General features: G+C 41.6%; 1 protein-coding gene across 1 annotated transcript; it reads left to right on the top strand.

Moving 5' to 3' along the window:
- Positions 1 to 1,874: 1,874 nt before the first annotated feature.
- Positions 1,875 to 11,443, top strand: LOC103766535 (alpha-1-antiproteinase 2). The gene is made up of 5 exons (XM_018082931.2): positions 1,875 to 1,980; positions 6,764 to 7,429; positions 8,376 to 8,646; positions 10,448 to 10,595; positions 11,198 to 11,443. The coding sequence occupies exons 2-5, from the start codon at positions 6,781 to 6,783 to the stop codon at positions 11,390 to 11,392; spliced, it is 1,263 nt and encodes a 420-aa protein (XP_017938420.2). The 5' UTR covers positions 1,875 to 1,980; positions 6,764 to 6,780; the 3' UTR covers positions 11,393 to 11,443.
- Positions 11,444 to 15,241: the final 3,798 nt, after the last annotated feature.

The raw sequence follows: 15,241 nt of genomic DNA, 5'->3' as shown, positions 1-15,241 counted from the left end.
TCTCATTTGTCTCTTGGTGCAAGTATTATTCATCTTCAGTCTGAATATGTTCTAGGTAAGTCTATGTAACCTCAGAGGCTGTTTTCATTTGTTAGTTTACAGAGAAGCAGGCTGCATGTGCCCAGCTGCTGGTTTTTCAGCCCGTAAACAATTCAAACACGTTTCATAGCAGTCTGGACCAAAACTCGTATTGAACTGCTCTGCTCACCTTTGTGCAGGTGAAAGAGGAGAAAGAGAGGAGAAGCCAGGAAGGAAAGGATTGGCAGCAGCTCCAACAGCCCAATATGCACAGAACCTTCTATGCTGAACCTACTAGTAGTTTTGCATGTGCAGTCATAATGCCTACCTTTATTCCTAACCCATAGGAGAATCCTACCAAATTATTTATCCCATTATTATAAAGTTTTTCTTTTTGAAAGACTCTTCCTTGAAAGTGTAGTACAAGAAAAGACATTTTCACTACATTGAGGTGCTGCAGTATGTCCAGAGAAGAGAAACAAAACTGGTGAAGGGTCTGGAGCACAAATCTTATGAGGAGCAGCTGAAGGAGCTGGGGGTGTTTAGCCTGGAGAAAATGAGATTCAGGGGGGACACTATCACTCTACAACTACGTAAAAGAAGATTGTAACAAGGTGAGGCTTCTTCTCCCAAGTAACAAGTGTATAGGACAAGAGGAAACAGCCTCAAGTTGCTGAGGTAACCAGGAGAGGTTTAGTTTGGGTATTAGGAAAAATTTCCTCATTGAAAGGATTATCAAGCACTGGAACAGGCTGCAGTTATCTAACAGACATGTAGATCTGGTACTTAAGGACATGGTTTAGTAGTGGACTTGGCAGTGCTGGGTTAATGGTTGGACTTAGAGATCTTAGATGTATTTTCCAACCTAAATGATTCTATGATCCTACTAAGTATAGCACCTTTTCTCCTTGAATTGCCTATCTCCCAAGGGAATGCTCCTTCTCAGTGGAAGGCATTCACCAGGGCACTGACCTGTGAGTTTTTCCAGTCCATACCCACATTAGCACAACCCCTGTGGTTGCCCCTCCGTGGGTGCTGCAGGAGCACCCTTACAGGGGGATCATGTAAAACACAGGTGGTCTGACCACATGGGTCCAGCTCTGTGTGAAAACATGCTCTGGTGTACTGGCCTGCCACTTCCTTGCCTGTCCTTTGGCAGTGTCTGCACCTTGTGCCAGCTCACACTTGTGGAGCACAACACAGCAGTCTGTCCTTCAACCAATTGCTGCATGAGGTAAAGAGTGACCCCAGTCTGGCTGAGGTGGGCTGGGTACCATGGGCTCCTGAATGCCCATCTCTGCCTTCATGCTGCCATCCCTACAGTAACCCTCAGCTACTACAAACATCAGTTTGTATTTTAAGATAACTATTAGAGATGCCCCCAGAAATTGGCCCTTATTAATGGTAATGTAGATAATTAAGAAATAATGTATCATTTTAAACAAATATGACAAAGAAAAGCAATGAAAAGTCTGGTGTAGAGGAAGCAAAATATTTCTGTGCAAAATACTAACTTGAGATCTGGCTGCAACATTCATCCAGCTGTCTTTTCCTTAGGCTCCTGTCTAGTATTATATATATGTTTAATTTTACTCACTTCAGTACTTCTACTATATGAACTCATGCAGTTTACAGAAGTTAATGATGCATGTGAAGTATTTGGTAGAGTGAGTAGTATCTGGATTCCCAGCAGGAGGATGTGTAGAAATGCAGGAGGACTCTTATGACTGTTCTAAGCAAAGGCAGGGTTTGGCCATGCATATACAGCAAAAATCAGGTGCCTGCCCCCAAAAATTGTCTTCACTGTTTACTCTGCACCATTTCTAAAGTAGTAACACTTGTCTGCCCTGGTTAATGTTTTCTAGAGGACGCTTTGCTTTCATAATGCTATTTAACAGTATAAATAAGAGAGGGAGCTGTGGGATAGTCCTGCTGAAGACAGCAGAATCCTTTGAAGCTGCTGTAAGTAGTGATTTTTTGCTTCCTATAGAGACTTCAAAAGTGTCTCCTCTTTTTGCAGGCAGTTGATTTTAAATCTTTTCATCTTAAATTGAAATCTGTCCTAGATAAAGAGGCTTTTATTGGGTCAACTGGATATAAAGGACATAGGTATCACAATTGAGGCAATGAGTTGCCTACACATTGTCAGGTGGCTGACAGAAGGAGTAAAAATCTAAAAACCAGAGTAGGGTATCTAGTTGCCTTGCAGGACAGCAAGGTGATCTCTGGACCCAAGAAATCCTAAAAGTGGGACTTTCCGTGATGTACCCCCTGCTAGAAGAAATAGGCTCTGCTCCATTAAAAGCCTGAGGGTGGGTGATTAGAGCTTTTTTTTTTTTTAATGTATTAGTGATTCTTTTTAAGTAATTCTGCTGATTTTTGTATTGAAGGTCTACAAGAAATACTTTGCTTAGGGGGTGGTATATCTATTATCTGCTTCCCTTTCAGAGGAGACATTGCACTAATCATCAGATTACAGGACCGTTGAGAGGGAAGGAGAGAAAACTTCATGTGCTCAGGGGAGTGAAGATCACAGTGAGGTCAACACTCTCAATGAGCCAGAGACTGGGCTGTGGTCAGGTGTACACTGGAAAGTAGAAACTGGGAACCTGGTCTGATCTGTTCTTGCAGAGAGAAGAAAATCTCTGCTGTCTCACCTGACTTCCCTAACCACTGCACTCATTCTTTTTTATCTACTTTTTCATCCTCTGGCCTCAGTAATGCTTCATCTCTGAGTGTGTGCATTAACTCAGGTTCAACAGCAAATACACGTGATGGCCTGGTAGAACAGTGAAAGCTCATGTTCACCTGTTTCCAGGTAAAAGGAGGCCTAGAAGTTGGTGATGCCACTCTCTGGGTGAGCTCCACAATGCTAAACTGGCTTACAGAAGATAGAAGAAACAGAAAACAGCTCTGTGAATAGTCACATACATTTCTAGAGGATAATGTAAACTTGGCTTCCATGTTTCTGCTGTGAAAGTAATTACTTTTAATGAAATACAGTGGTTAGCTTCTGTGAAGAATCCAATGCCCTTGGCTTGTGTTTGCAACCTTTTGGGGGCCTCAGGCATAGAGGCATCAAAACTCTGAATGAAAAGAGAAGTAAATGTCTAGATGATCAGTCTGGAAAAGGCCCTGATCATGTCCAGGTGCATATAATGAAGTATGCAGAGAGCTTTCTGGCCAGCCAGGAAAACACATGAGTTTGTTGTGCTGTTTGAGTAGCTAGTCCTACAGCAGGATCCTGAGGTCATGTTCTCACACACAAATATGGCTAGTCAAGTCTTTCTTTTGTGGGTTTTTTTGTGTGCTTGGGTGATTTTTTTGTATATTTCTGAGTAGCTGATATTAGTTCAGCAGACCCCACTGATGGTGGTAGTGGTGGTGCTGTGTCTTGATATGCCTGGTGCTCCCATAGTGCAGGTTTCAGGAAACAAATTTCTCAGATTTCCTCATTCAGAAACAATTAGGAGGGTAGTAGCACCATCTGGTGAGCAAACAGCTTTTCTATTTCATGCCTGCATATGTCTTTGAGTAATGCAAGTTTTCATGTTGACTGAAATGAGATTATCAGGAGTACCCCTTATGGGAGAAGTATGGGATGAATATTCATCTCCTGGAATATTACATGGGACTCTAAAGGCAGAAAGTTGTCTTCAGAATTGTCTCTCCAAATCATAGAGTTAAAATCAGCCCCCAAACGGATAAATTAGCTATATCCACAAAGAAGCAAGTTCTGTCGGTCAGAAAACTCAGTCCAGCTCACTTCCAGGTTTTCTGGTGGAATTATTCTAGGGTAGCTTCAGCTAATCCCAGTGTTCTCCATTTTCTTGCTGAGTTGCATGGTAGGGAAGATTGTGTGAGAGGGAAGAGGTAATATACTCAGCAAGTGTTATCACCAAGTCTACTACAGATAAATTGCTGAAAACACTGTCCTCCCAGCGTTGGCATGTGCTTGTGTCATTATCTGGTTCGATTGAAAGCTCTTCTTTAAGCAAGATATTCTTGAATACCACAAATGTATTGTCATTGTAACACACACAAAGAGAAGAAAAGAGGCAGAGGTAAATGTGGTTTTTTCCAGGTTATTCAACAAGTCAGTGTAGATTTGGATTTTGAATTGAAGTGCTTTTCACTTCTACTGCCAAGTTGATGGACAAACTGTTTTTTCTGGAGATTATATGAGTAAAGGTCTTAAAATAGGGAGCTTTCTGCAAACTTAGCTCCTTCAGGAAATTTCTTAAGAGCTTTATAGCTCGTGTTCTCAGATCTTTGCATTTTAATAAATCATTAGCAAGTATGCCTCGTAGGAAAATCCCTCAATCATTAAGGCCACGTGAGAATCTACAGCTTCTGTTTTATGCTGGAAGGGTCTCTGTTGTCAGTTTGTCACTGGTTGATCACTTGCCAACCTAGAAGCCACAATAATATCATATGAAATACTAAGTATCAAGTATGAAGTTACAATCCCCAATGATTTTATGAAGGCTTAGATGATGGAAATTTTATTATAAAAGTACTTTTATGTTTCAAAGAAGGGACTGATGGAGTGGGCCATTTATATCTTCAAGGCTTAAACAACAAAAAAAGACCTCTACAAACTGCAGCTGCCAAGTCTCTTATAATCTTATGCTTTTAAAACCAAACATTATCAAGATTTTTGTGAGGGTTGACTCATGATTCTTGACTGTTTGTGATTGGCCAGTACTGAGTAACAGATGGATGATTCAGATTCAGATTGTATTTAATTATCTGTGAATTCAGAGTTGTAATAAAAGGAAATTAATTCCATGAAAGTACATAAACTAACCACAAAATGTGAACATGTCATAACTACATAGAGCAAAAGTATCAGGATAGGGAAAATACCCTTCAGAAAATGGTAACCAATTTTTTAGAGAACCCTTACAGCAAACCCATGCTGTATCCACTAGCCACAGTTTTGAGGTCAAGTCAGTTAAATACCTTGTCTACTTTGTATTCCAAATAAATAGAAGTTGGCATTTTTAGGTGTACATAGAAAAGCCCATGTATCTGCTATATTTTGTAATAAATACTGAATGTGATGAGATAGGGAACAAGTAGCAACTTATGTTTAAAATAAAATGTTTCATTTTTTGGTATTCATGTTATTCTTGATAAATTATGACTGCAGCTGAGTAAATAGTTCATAGTAAATAATTTAACCAGAGACAAGTTCTGAATCAGCCTGCTGGATATGTGGAAATAGATTAAGCTTAGCTCTGATGCTTTTGTTTGGGAGCTGATTTCTTTTCAAAGTCTGACTAATATATTGGCTCACTGTTTTAAATATTTAGAACTGGACCTCTTATGCTGAGTTACAAGTAACTGGATATATTGAGAAGTATCATTCCAATGTCAAAATCAGAGACCAAACTATAATTTAAAACTATCTTGTACAGTAATTGAAAATGAAGTTACCAAGAACCCTTATAGTTCTTACACTTGTCAGTAGCACTGTAGGTGTTATTGCAAAGAGGCCTGCTTTTTAGAATTACTTATAACAAACATGTAAATGTTTGAATATTTGATTATAGCTTGAAAATGTTTTGTTATTCTTATAAGTCTAACTGTAAGTGGATATTCAACTACAAATATAATTTTCTCCCTCTGATGTTATAGATAAAGCTAGACTGTAAGCATAGCACTTTCTGACAACAGAAAGTCTCTCAAGTTGAATCATGCCGGAGATGAAAGGTGCTATTGCTGTAATATATCTCTCCTTGCACAATTTTAGCAAATATGGCTCATTATCTCCCCAAATCCTTTGCAACTTTTTCACCATTTCTTTGCCCTACATTCCTACTCTGAAATGAGGCCTATTGGGACAGTCATATTCCTATTTCCAAAGTCCCTTTGTAAGAGCTTATACAGTGCAGGGTATCAGCTCTGCAATGAAATGCAGCTATGACAGCCAAGTGTAACACATTGATAAATATATTGCCCTTCTACCAGTAGAGCACCTGATAAAAATAAGGCCTTGTTCTTTGTTAATGATATTGACTGCTTCTGGTGAGCTGAAAATTAACCCACTTGAATGATTTTGTTGGTCTATGAAAAGACAGCACTTTGTTTCAGGTTCTTATTTAAAGCATTACATTATTTCTATTCTGTAAAAAAACCCCAAACACCTGTTCCTTAGAGAGGTAGTGCTGAAGAACAGCCACTACTAATTTGTCCTTTCTTGAAATAGGATGCATTATCAATCTGACCAAAATTTTATTTAAAGATATCCTTCCTGCCTGTTTGCTCAAATGCTGTTTGTATGTAGCTACTAATTGTTACTCACTTGCATGAATTTCTTCTTTCTCCTTTTACTCATAGAACATCCAAACTTCTTCTATGATGAGCTTTCCAGAAATTATTTAGACCATTAGTGTCAAAAGCACAGTGGTACTGCAGTCTTCTAGTGATTATCCATGGTGTGTTTTCTGGTGGGATATGCTCCATTCTTCAGCCTGCTGAGGGTGCTGTGTATTCAACTAATCCATGCTGAATTTTGCCTTTGCAGGTATTTAGGGTGAGGGTGGCAGAAAGAGTTGGCAGACACTTGCCCGGAGACCTGGGAAAATAATAGAAAGAAAAATCTGGCAAGAATTGGAGAACATGGAAACTGAGGACAAAAGAAAGAGATATGATTTTTTATTCAGTGGTAATGACAGATAACTATTTCTACCTAATTAATTTACTTACCTTAGAAATATCTTCTTTTTTTTTTTCATAGGATTTTAATACAAGAAGATGAAGAACTCATTCTACCTAAGTTTACTACTGGCTGGGGTTCATGCTGTTGCCTATAGTCAGCTCCCACCCAGTCACCACAATGGACATGATCCAAACGATCCTGAACACCACATGCATCATGGAGGTGAAGCAATTGCTTGCCTCAAACTTGTGCCAAATAATGCTGACTTTGCATTCCAGTTTTTTAAAGAGGTTACACTGGAGGCACCTGATAAGAACATTTTCTTCTCTCCTGTAAGCATCTCCAGTGCCTTTGCAATGCTGGCCCTAGGGGCTAGATCAGCCACTCAGACCCAGATCCTGGAAGGACTTGCCTTTAACCTTACAGAGATTGAGGAGAAAGAGATACATGAAGGCTTCCACAACCTAATTCATATGCTGAGCCATCCTGAGGGTGGGGTCCAGCTCAACATGGGGAATGCCATCTTTGTAACAGAGAAGCTGAAACCTCTAAAAAAGTTTTTAGATGATGCCAAAGCTCTGTATCAGCTGGAGGCTTTTACCACTGACTTTAACAATCCCCCGGCAGCTGAAAAGCAGATCAATGATTACATAGAGAGGAAAACACACAGGAAAATTACTAATTTGGTCAAGGACATGGATCCACAGACTGTAATGCTTCTGGCTAGCTTTGTTTTCTTTAAAGGTAAGCACTCCAGGGTTCGCGTTCACATGATTCATCTTTACCAACAGCCCTAATGTCAGCTGCCTCACTTCAAAGCTGGTCTGGGGAGAATTTCAAATGATCTTTGCTGGGCCAGAAGATCCCCTCATGGCATAGTGGAGGTGGTGGAGAGGTGGCAGGATCCTGCTCGGCATGGGGAGGGAGCTGTGGGCCACACAGGCTTGGTTGTCTTTGTGACAGCTCCAGAAGCTCTGCTCTGAGCCACAGCTGCCCGTGTGTGGAGCTTGAGCGCATGTTCGTGGGTTTAACCGTAACTCCTATTGCCCCATGTTCTTCTGATTTTCAGTAAAGGCACTGAGACTCATGCATGACCTAATCTTTTTAATACTTCTTTTTAAAAGTGTGCATGATTCAATGGCCTAATTTACTACATACTCCTTTTTTTCCCCTATCAGAGTCCTTTACATATACATTAATATTTATATATGGAAAAAGCTGGTAATGAATAGGGAAGAACATTTTAAGGAAAAAAGTGGAAACACTGTGCATTTCTGATGTGGGTTAGATGATGTGCTCTTAAGGCTGATATAACACATCTACAAATTGAGGCTTATGATTAAAGTCAGTAGAAATTAAATGCATGCAGTACATGAGTACATAGATTATGTTTACAGAAAGGCCACTTTAGATCACCTGAACAGAAAAGCAGTGGTAGACACAAAGAAAATGCCTAATTATTTCATTACTGGCATCTGAAACACAAAGTGAAACTGGAATCCAATGCATTCTTTTGACCAGGTAAAAAGATTCTTGCCTTACTGTGATACACATTTTAAAATGTTATGTTTGAAACTTCTGTATTTAACACATGGAGGAATAGGTGAATATTATTATGAGCTATATAAAATTTAATCTATGATGGGATAGAACATGGGATATTCAGTTAAATTCTCCTTCTTTGTATCAGGCAACTGGGAAAAGCCTTTTAAACCAGAGGATACCGAAGAAAGGGAGTTCTTTGTGGATGCTGAAACTACTGTGAAAGTCCCTATGATGTACCAAACGGGCAGATTTGACTTCTATTTTGATGAGGAGCTGTCATGCACTGTGGTACGGCTGCATTTTAATGGCAGTGCTACTGCATTTCTGGTTCTGCCAGCAAAAGGGAAAATGAAGCAGTTAGAGCAAACTCTGGACAAGGAAACCATCCAGAAATGGTCAGATCATCTCTTCCAGAGGTAATCTTCTGCCAGTCAGCTGCAGCAGCACCTATATTTATAGTATTTCACTCTTTTGGGAATGCAAAGACTATGAACTTGGTGATTCTGGGAAGCGAGTGGGTTATTTTTGGCTTGTGTGCCCTACCTGTAAAAATCTTGCAGCTGGTTTGTATTTAACTATTCTTTTGTTGATGCTTGAGTGATTTGCTGCTCTCCTAACCAGACTATCCTGATGGGCTTCCAGGAGTTCCGAATAGCAAGCCTAGATTGGTGTTTCTAAAATACTCCATCAAGTCAGTGGAATGGTGGCAATTTTAAGACAAATCTTCTATACCGAGATTTCAACTAATGTGTTTTACCTCTCATATATCACCGATACACCATGATTCAGGCCCATGTCTAAACCTCAAATGAACCATAACTTTTACAGTTTGTAGTATTGCATCCATACATAGTACATCCTACACAAACATCTTCCTTACAGAAACCCTTGCATCACTCAGCAATTGTTAGAACGGGCAAGTGATTAATTGTGAATGTCCCGATTTTCTGGCATTTTGTTTTGAAACTATAAAAATCTAATGAGGTTCAGTTAGCTTCAACCATTGACACTAACATCAGCTAACATGTTTTACAACCTTGTTTGTCTGGGAGAGATCTTAGCAACAGCAGATGAGTAATATCAGGTTAATACATGCTTAATTTACCAAGCTCTGCCCTGATTCACAACTAATAAGGCTGTGCAGTTCACACCCATGTATCTCAGTGCATCATCATAGAAATACCAGCACAGTTTGTAAAAACATAATGGGTAGCAAATTGGATATAAGCTAATAATGTGATACCTCAAATATCAAAAATAAAAATGTGTCATTCTCAGCTGTAATATCAGGATAATCCTTCTCTAAATTAATTTGTGGTGCACGTTCATTCGAGATAAACACAGGAATAAGTACTTCATGGGAGAAACTGTGAGAACCAAATGGCAATTTCCGTTCTGCTGTTGAGGCCAGTGCTAGAGGTCCCATCCTCTTCTAATGCACTGGGCAGTATCACACAAAGGTTACAGAAATGCAGTTTGGATCCTGTCTGTTTTGCTATTCAACCCAAGCTGCCTCTGGGCAAGACAGCAAAAGACTTGAACTACCTAAAGGGTAATCACTGCTGCAGGTGACTTGGATGCTCTGAGCATCCCTGAACAGTGCGTGAAAAGAAATCCAGCAGAAAGCATACTAAGCAGGAGCTGTCTGCAAATAGCTCACAGTCAAAGGCAAACTTGATCATGGCCAGTCCACAGGAGGACATGGCCATGTCCAATTAGAGGACATGGCATCCAAAAATGCAGACAGCAGGGCCAAGACCTTTCCTGAGCCATATTGAATGCCACAGTTATGCCAGAAATACTTCTTTGCTTTGAAGTGCTGGGGTTTGCCACACTTCTCCCCAAGCAGACTTTGTCAGAACTTAACTTCAGCTCTCCACCTTCTTGAGCGACATGAGCTGTCACCTCAGCCCTCATCTTCTCTGCCTGTAAAGCAGGGGCCTTGTTACTGTCCTACTTAGCAGAGTGCTCTCCAATTTCCTAAAGCAAAATACCAGATAAATACTATTATGATTACTATTATTATTATGATGATTAAGAATGATAGTGCTTCTATCAGCATGAAAAGCATCAGCAATTGAATTAGTGCCCACTGCACATTCAGAGTCCAAATCCCTGGGGTTTGACACTCATGGGAATTGCACAGCTTTCTCACCATCATTTATATTGGTGAAAAATTCTTCTCATCACCCACTATGTTTCTCTTCTACCTAACAGCTTTATGGATCTCTACTTCCCCAAATTTTCTATTTCTGGGAGCTATGAAATAAGTAACACCCTTAGGAAGATGGGAATTGTGGATGTGTTCACCAACCAGGCAGATCTCTCTGGCATCACTGGCACCCCAGAGCTGAAGGTTTCCAAAGTAAGTCTGTGGCTGCTTTTTTCTTTCACAAACACAGAGGAAAACCCCTCAGTGACAGCATCCTGAAACACCAGCTAAATACAGCTCCCAGCTTCCCAATTTGCCTGCAACAGGGCTCACTTAGGCCTCAGCCCGCAAGCTTACAAGAGGAGTTTGGTCCCTGGTGACACTGGAGATCAGACTAGGTCACTGCATGTCTGTTTTTTCAAAGACCGGTATTGGCCAAGATTTTTTGGGCAGTAACTAAAACATGAGAGGAATATCAACCCTTGGCTCCTTGACAGGAACTGCTAATGCTTCCAGGCACACCACAGCCTGTCCTCCCCGCCTTGGAGACTCAGTTTTGGAGGTGCAGACAAACACTTACAGGTGGAGCCTCCATTCTTCATCCAATCTTTTGGACTTCTTTTTTTTTTTTTAGGGGATTTATGTAGCTCCATCCTGGTCCTCATTAAAGCAGCCATGACTACAACAATGCAGCTCTTCTGCCTCTACTCACTCCTCAGTAGATGCCTCAAAGTAGGGCTGCTTTAAAAGGAGGCTGATTCATCCTTCAGGTCGCTGTTGACTGCCCAGAATGACTGTATTTTCTTTTTTCCTAGGTTGTTCATGAGGCTTCTCTGGATGTTGATGAGAGAGGTACTGAGGCAGCAGCAGCAACTGCTGCTGAAATAGTGCCAATGTCTCTTCCTCCTACCATTGAATTCAACCATCCCTTCCTCATGCTGATTTTTGACAGAGATACAAACAGTACACTCTTCATTGGAAAAATAGTTAACCCAACTATCACTAGCTGAAGTGAAATATGACTTTTGTTTGCTATTACCAATTAAAGATGTGAAAATGCATGACATGATTCATTTCCATTTGTACCAGAGTGTATATTGTTCTTTTTCAGCAACAGTTTTGATTTTTATGCCATCGTCCAAAATTATTGGTATTGACCATGACAATTGCTGAAGAGGAAGGAAGGAAAATGTTTTAAATTCAGCTAGTAAAGAATGCCTTTTTTACTTTACTGAAGGTCAAGGAAAGACCCAAGATTTGCCAGCATTCAGAGAGAAACATATATATTTCAATGGAAGACTCCTGCTTAATATGTGATTGTCAGCCAGAATAGCAGACAAAATTATGAACATTTTTGCAAATAAAGCAGAAGTGGCTGTAATTTACCACATGTAAGCAAACAAGAGATGGGAATAGTTGGATCAACATTGCAGGATCACAGGAAAAGGAAGCTTCTAATGGAGACAGCACTGGGAATATGAAAAGCTACTTTCACCAAAAATTCTGCTTTCTGCCCCAGAACCATTTTATCATTCTTAGTATTAATCTAGTAACAAATCTTCCTGAGTTTCTTGAAGCTCAAAACAGAACTGGAGGATCAAATTCTGCTCTTGAACCTGAAGATTTTCAACCATGTATTGCCAATTTGACAGACTTAGATGGAGTAGCTTGCTTTTCATACATGTATCCATCAGTGGTGAGAAGGAGGATGTAGATGAATGGGAAAGTGAGGTATTTGGATGGCAAGTACCCAAGCTGAGATTCGTGGAAAACCTATAATGGGGCTCTAAAAAATGGTAGATGTTTCAAATACTATCCTTTTACAGCCAAAAAAGTAGGTAGGGAGCACTCAATAAGCACATCACCTGACCCACGGAGTGGTGACAGGCACCTAGGTAGATCACAGGGCAGCTTGAAGGCTGACTGGTAACCATTTTCAATGGGCCTGCCTTGGCAACAGGTACCAGAGAGAGTACAATTGCCCCTTCTTTACCTAAAGTTGTGGAGTTTGGAAAGAGATGAAATGGTGTCCTGGCATTGGGAATGACGCTGGGAGCAGTCAGATGGCTTGGGAAGCTAACATAGCCAAAGCCAGGACTTGTGTGCCCTCCATGAAATTAAGAGCAAGTGTGATTTTATTAGTCTGCTGCAAAGCACTGTCTCCCCTATTGCAATCAAAAGGAAAGCCCCCTTTCTGCTCTTGTTCCTAGTAAATACCCCCCGTTAACTCTCATACATAGTACTTGGTGGTGTTTTTTGACTAAACACAGTACATTTCTGGTGCCTTCTTGAACTCTCCTCCATTTGTTTGGGTGGCTTTGTGGCCCAGTGCCCAAAAGTGGCAAATAATAAGGCACCCTACCTGTGGAGGATTCTTGTCTCCCTGACATACAACTGCAGGGTGCAGCCTACATGGGATCAGTCTCAGCTGTTACCACAGCTACTGTTAACTTCTGTTAAGGAATAGGCATTCAGCAAAGCAACAGTGAAACCTCTAGGGAGGAGAGAGCTCAGAGGTGAGATCTTCAGCTATGTATTGAATTCCCTAGAGTTGTCGGACATAATTGATTTTAGTAGAGTGATTCTCAGGTTACATCAAGAAATGATAAAGGAATGAAGGCTGCAAATGCACAGTTACCTGTACAAGACTAAATATTGCTCACTCCCTTGTAAACCACTTCACAGTGGATGAAGACATAAACACAGAAATACAGCATAGTAGGAGGAAAGTTGTCCCCATGTGTTTCTGGGAGAGATGTGAAGACAAAGAGAATCTCTCACATCAGCTAAATCAGCTTTTGCAGGCTGTTAATCCATAACTCTGGAAGGGGATTCCTTCCTTTCCTACTCTTAGTACCTGTGCTCTCACAGACATGTGCCCCCTTCAGAAGCAGGATGAAGGAATTCTGTTTTCCTCACATGTTCCAGGAAAAACAGCCCACAGGGCAGTAGGAGGGAGGTACAGGAGCAGACAGGCTGCTGCGAAGAACCAGCACTCCACAGACTGGGCTTCTCCTCTCACTGCATCTCCTGTATGATTTGTGTTTGTAAAATGTGTTGGGGAGGATACAGGGACAGTGAGGGGTGTGGTATATGTGTGCCAGCCACAGGAGAACAGAGTGGTGGTGATGAGGGGAGTCTGCCGTTCCCACAGGGGATTTCCTGTCAATGTCAAGATCGGTGTCCAGGAGCCGTCTGCCAGACTTGTTTCATCAGGCAATAGCTCCTGGTGTACTGACATCATGCTGTGATTTTCCACTGTAGGATTTGCCAGAGACAGTGTTAAGAAGAGGCAGGCGCCGCACTTAGCACAAAAGAGCAGCAGACAGCTTGCTCCCTGCCTACATCCATGCTGCGCTGCGCTGTTTGTTGTGTGGCCCGTTCTCATCTCTCCCCCCCATCCACCAAGTCCTACTCTCCTAATCCTGCTCTTGTTGCTGCAAGCAACAAAAGAGGTTTTCCCTATTACACTCACTCTTCTCGTTTCCTCTCTGCACCAGCTCTTTTTCACAGCCTCCCACTCTCCCTCCCGCAGACTAACATTTTATCCCTCCCACCTGATGGCACCATTTGTTCACGCAGGAGGTGAACGCTGCCGGCTCAGCTGTGGTGCCTTCTCCAACAGCAAGTCCTCCTCTCTTTCCCTAAAAATGGGAGGCGTGAGGCAATGGGGCTCCCTGCCTTCAACAAACCACCTTGAGCAGAGCCAGAAAGGCTGGGCAGAAAGACAGGGCTTCGGGTCACTGTGCTATTGCTATTTGGTGCGATGGGCAATTGGGGATATAAATGAGCCAGAGATGCATCTTGGGAGCAATTAACAACCAGGTTCATTAGCCATTGACAAAGCTGACACAACTACAGTGTGAGGATGGAACTTACAGCTGTGCTGGTACTGATCCCAGGTTTGGGTAACCTGTTTGTCTCTTGGCCAGATGCCAAGCTCTGTTTCACTGATTGCACCAGGGCAATGCCATTGGCTGTAGCCCAGCAGCCTCCAAGTCCTCCAAGTACCACATCCCAAGACTGCAACAGCCTCCTGGGCTCACACACTGTTTGTGGAAGGAGGCATTTGGGGTTTTGTTCTTTTCTCACCATTATCCAAGACTGTACCTGGAGAAGGAGAACCAAAAGTCACCCCATTTCCCACCCCACATCCTTTAGCCCCCCTACAAAGATGAGTCAATGAAGAAACTCACATTTCAGGCAGGTGTGATCTGAAAGCTCTTGCTTAGCAGAAAGACAGACATGGGTCAGTGTAACCTCTAACTTTGCAAATGCAGCAGTCTTGTTGCTTATAACACAGTGACCTGCTTTGCGTCAAACTAACAGCACAGGCCTTGGGTCTCTGCACTTGTCAGGCTTTGCTTGAACCTGTCCTCACCTGCTTGGAGTTTTGTTTTTGCTTCTTTATTTGTAACAGTAACTATCCAGCAATCAGGTACTATTATCTAATTTGCTTAAATGTTTCCATACCTTCATATGATTGTATGGTATAACATTTACAAATCAATACACGTACAGATGTATCTGTAACCAGGAGATATTAAGAACACGTAGTTGTTCTGCACTGAATGGTGTATGGCCATAGAATGAAAAGTGAAGGAGTACAGACATGGTGGGATGATAGCAGAGGACTGGAGAATACTGATCACCTTAGAGCTAGAGCTATAACATCTTGCCAGTGCTCGGTTACTGGTCATCAAAGGATTGCAGACTTGGGAGTTGAGTGAAACCAGTTTAGGGCATAACTAGGAGAATGGAGATCGAGAACACAGTGTATGTAAAACACAGCACAGGTAGTAAGTTCAGGTGCACTGTCAACCTGTGAACAAATGAGGGAAAAGCAATGGGAAGAGCAT

This window comes from Manacus vitellinus, unplaced genomic scaffold (genome assembly GCF_001715985.3).
Source record: "Manacus vitellinus isolate BGI_N305 unplaced genomic scaffold, ASM171598v3 scaffold_6_pilon, whole genome shotgun sequence".
Taxonomy (NCBI): Eukaryota; Metazoa; Chordata; class Aves; order Passeriformes; family Pipridae; genus Manacus; species Manacus vitellinus.
The sequence above is the reverse complement of the archived record's forward strand: the minus strand, read 5'-3'. Positions and strand labels throughout refer to the sequence as shown.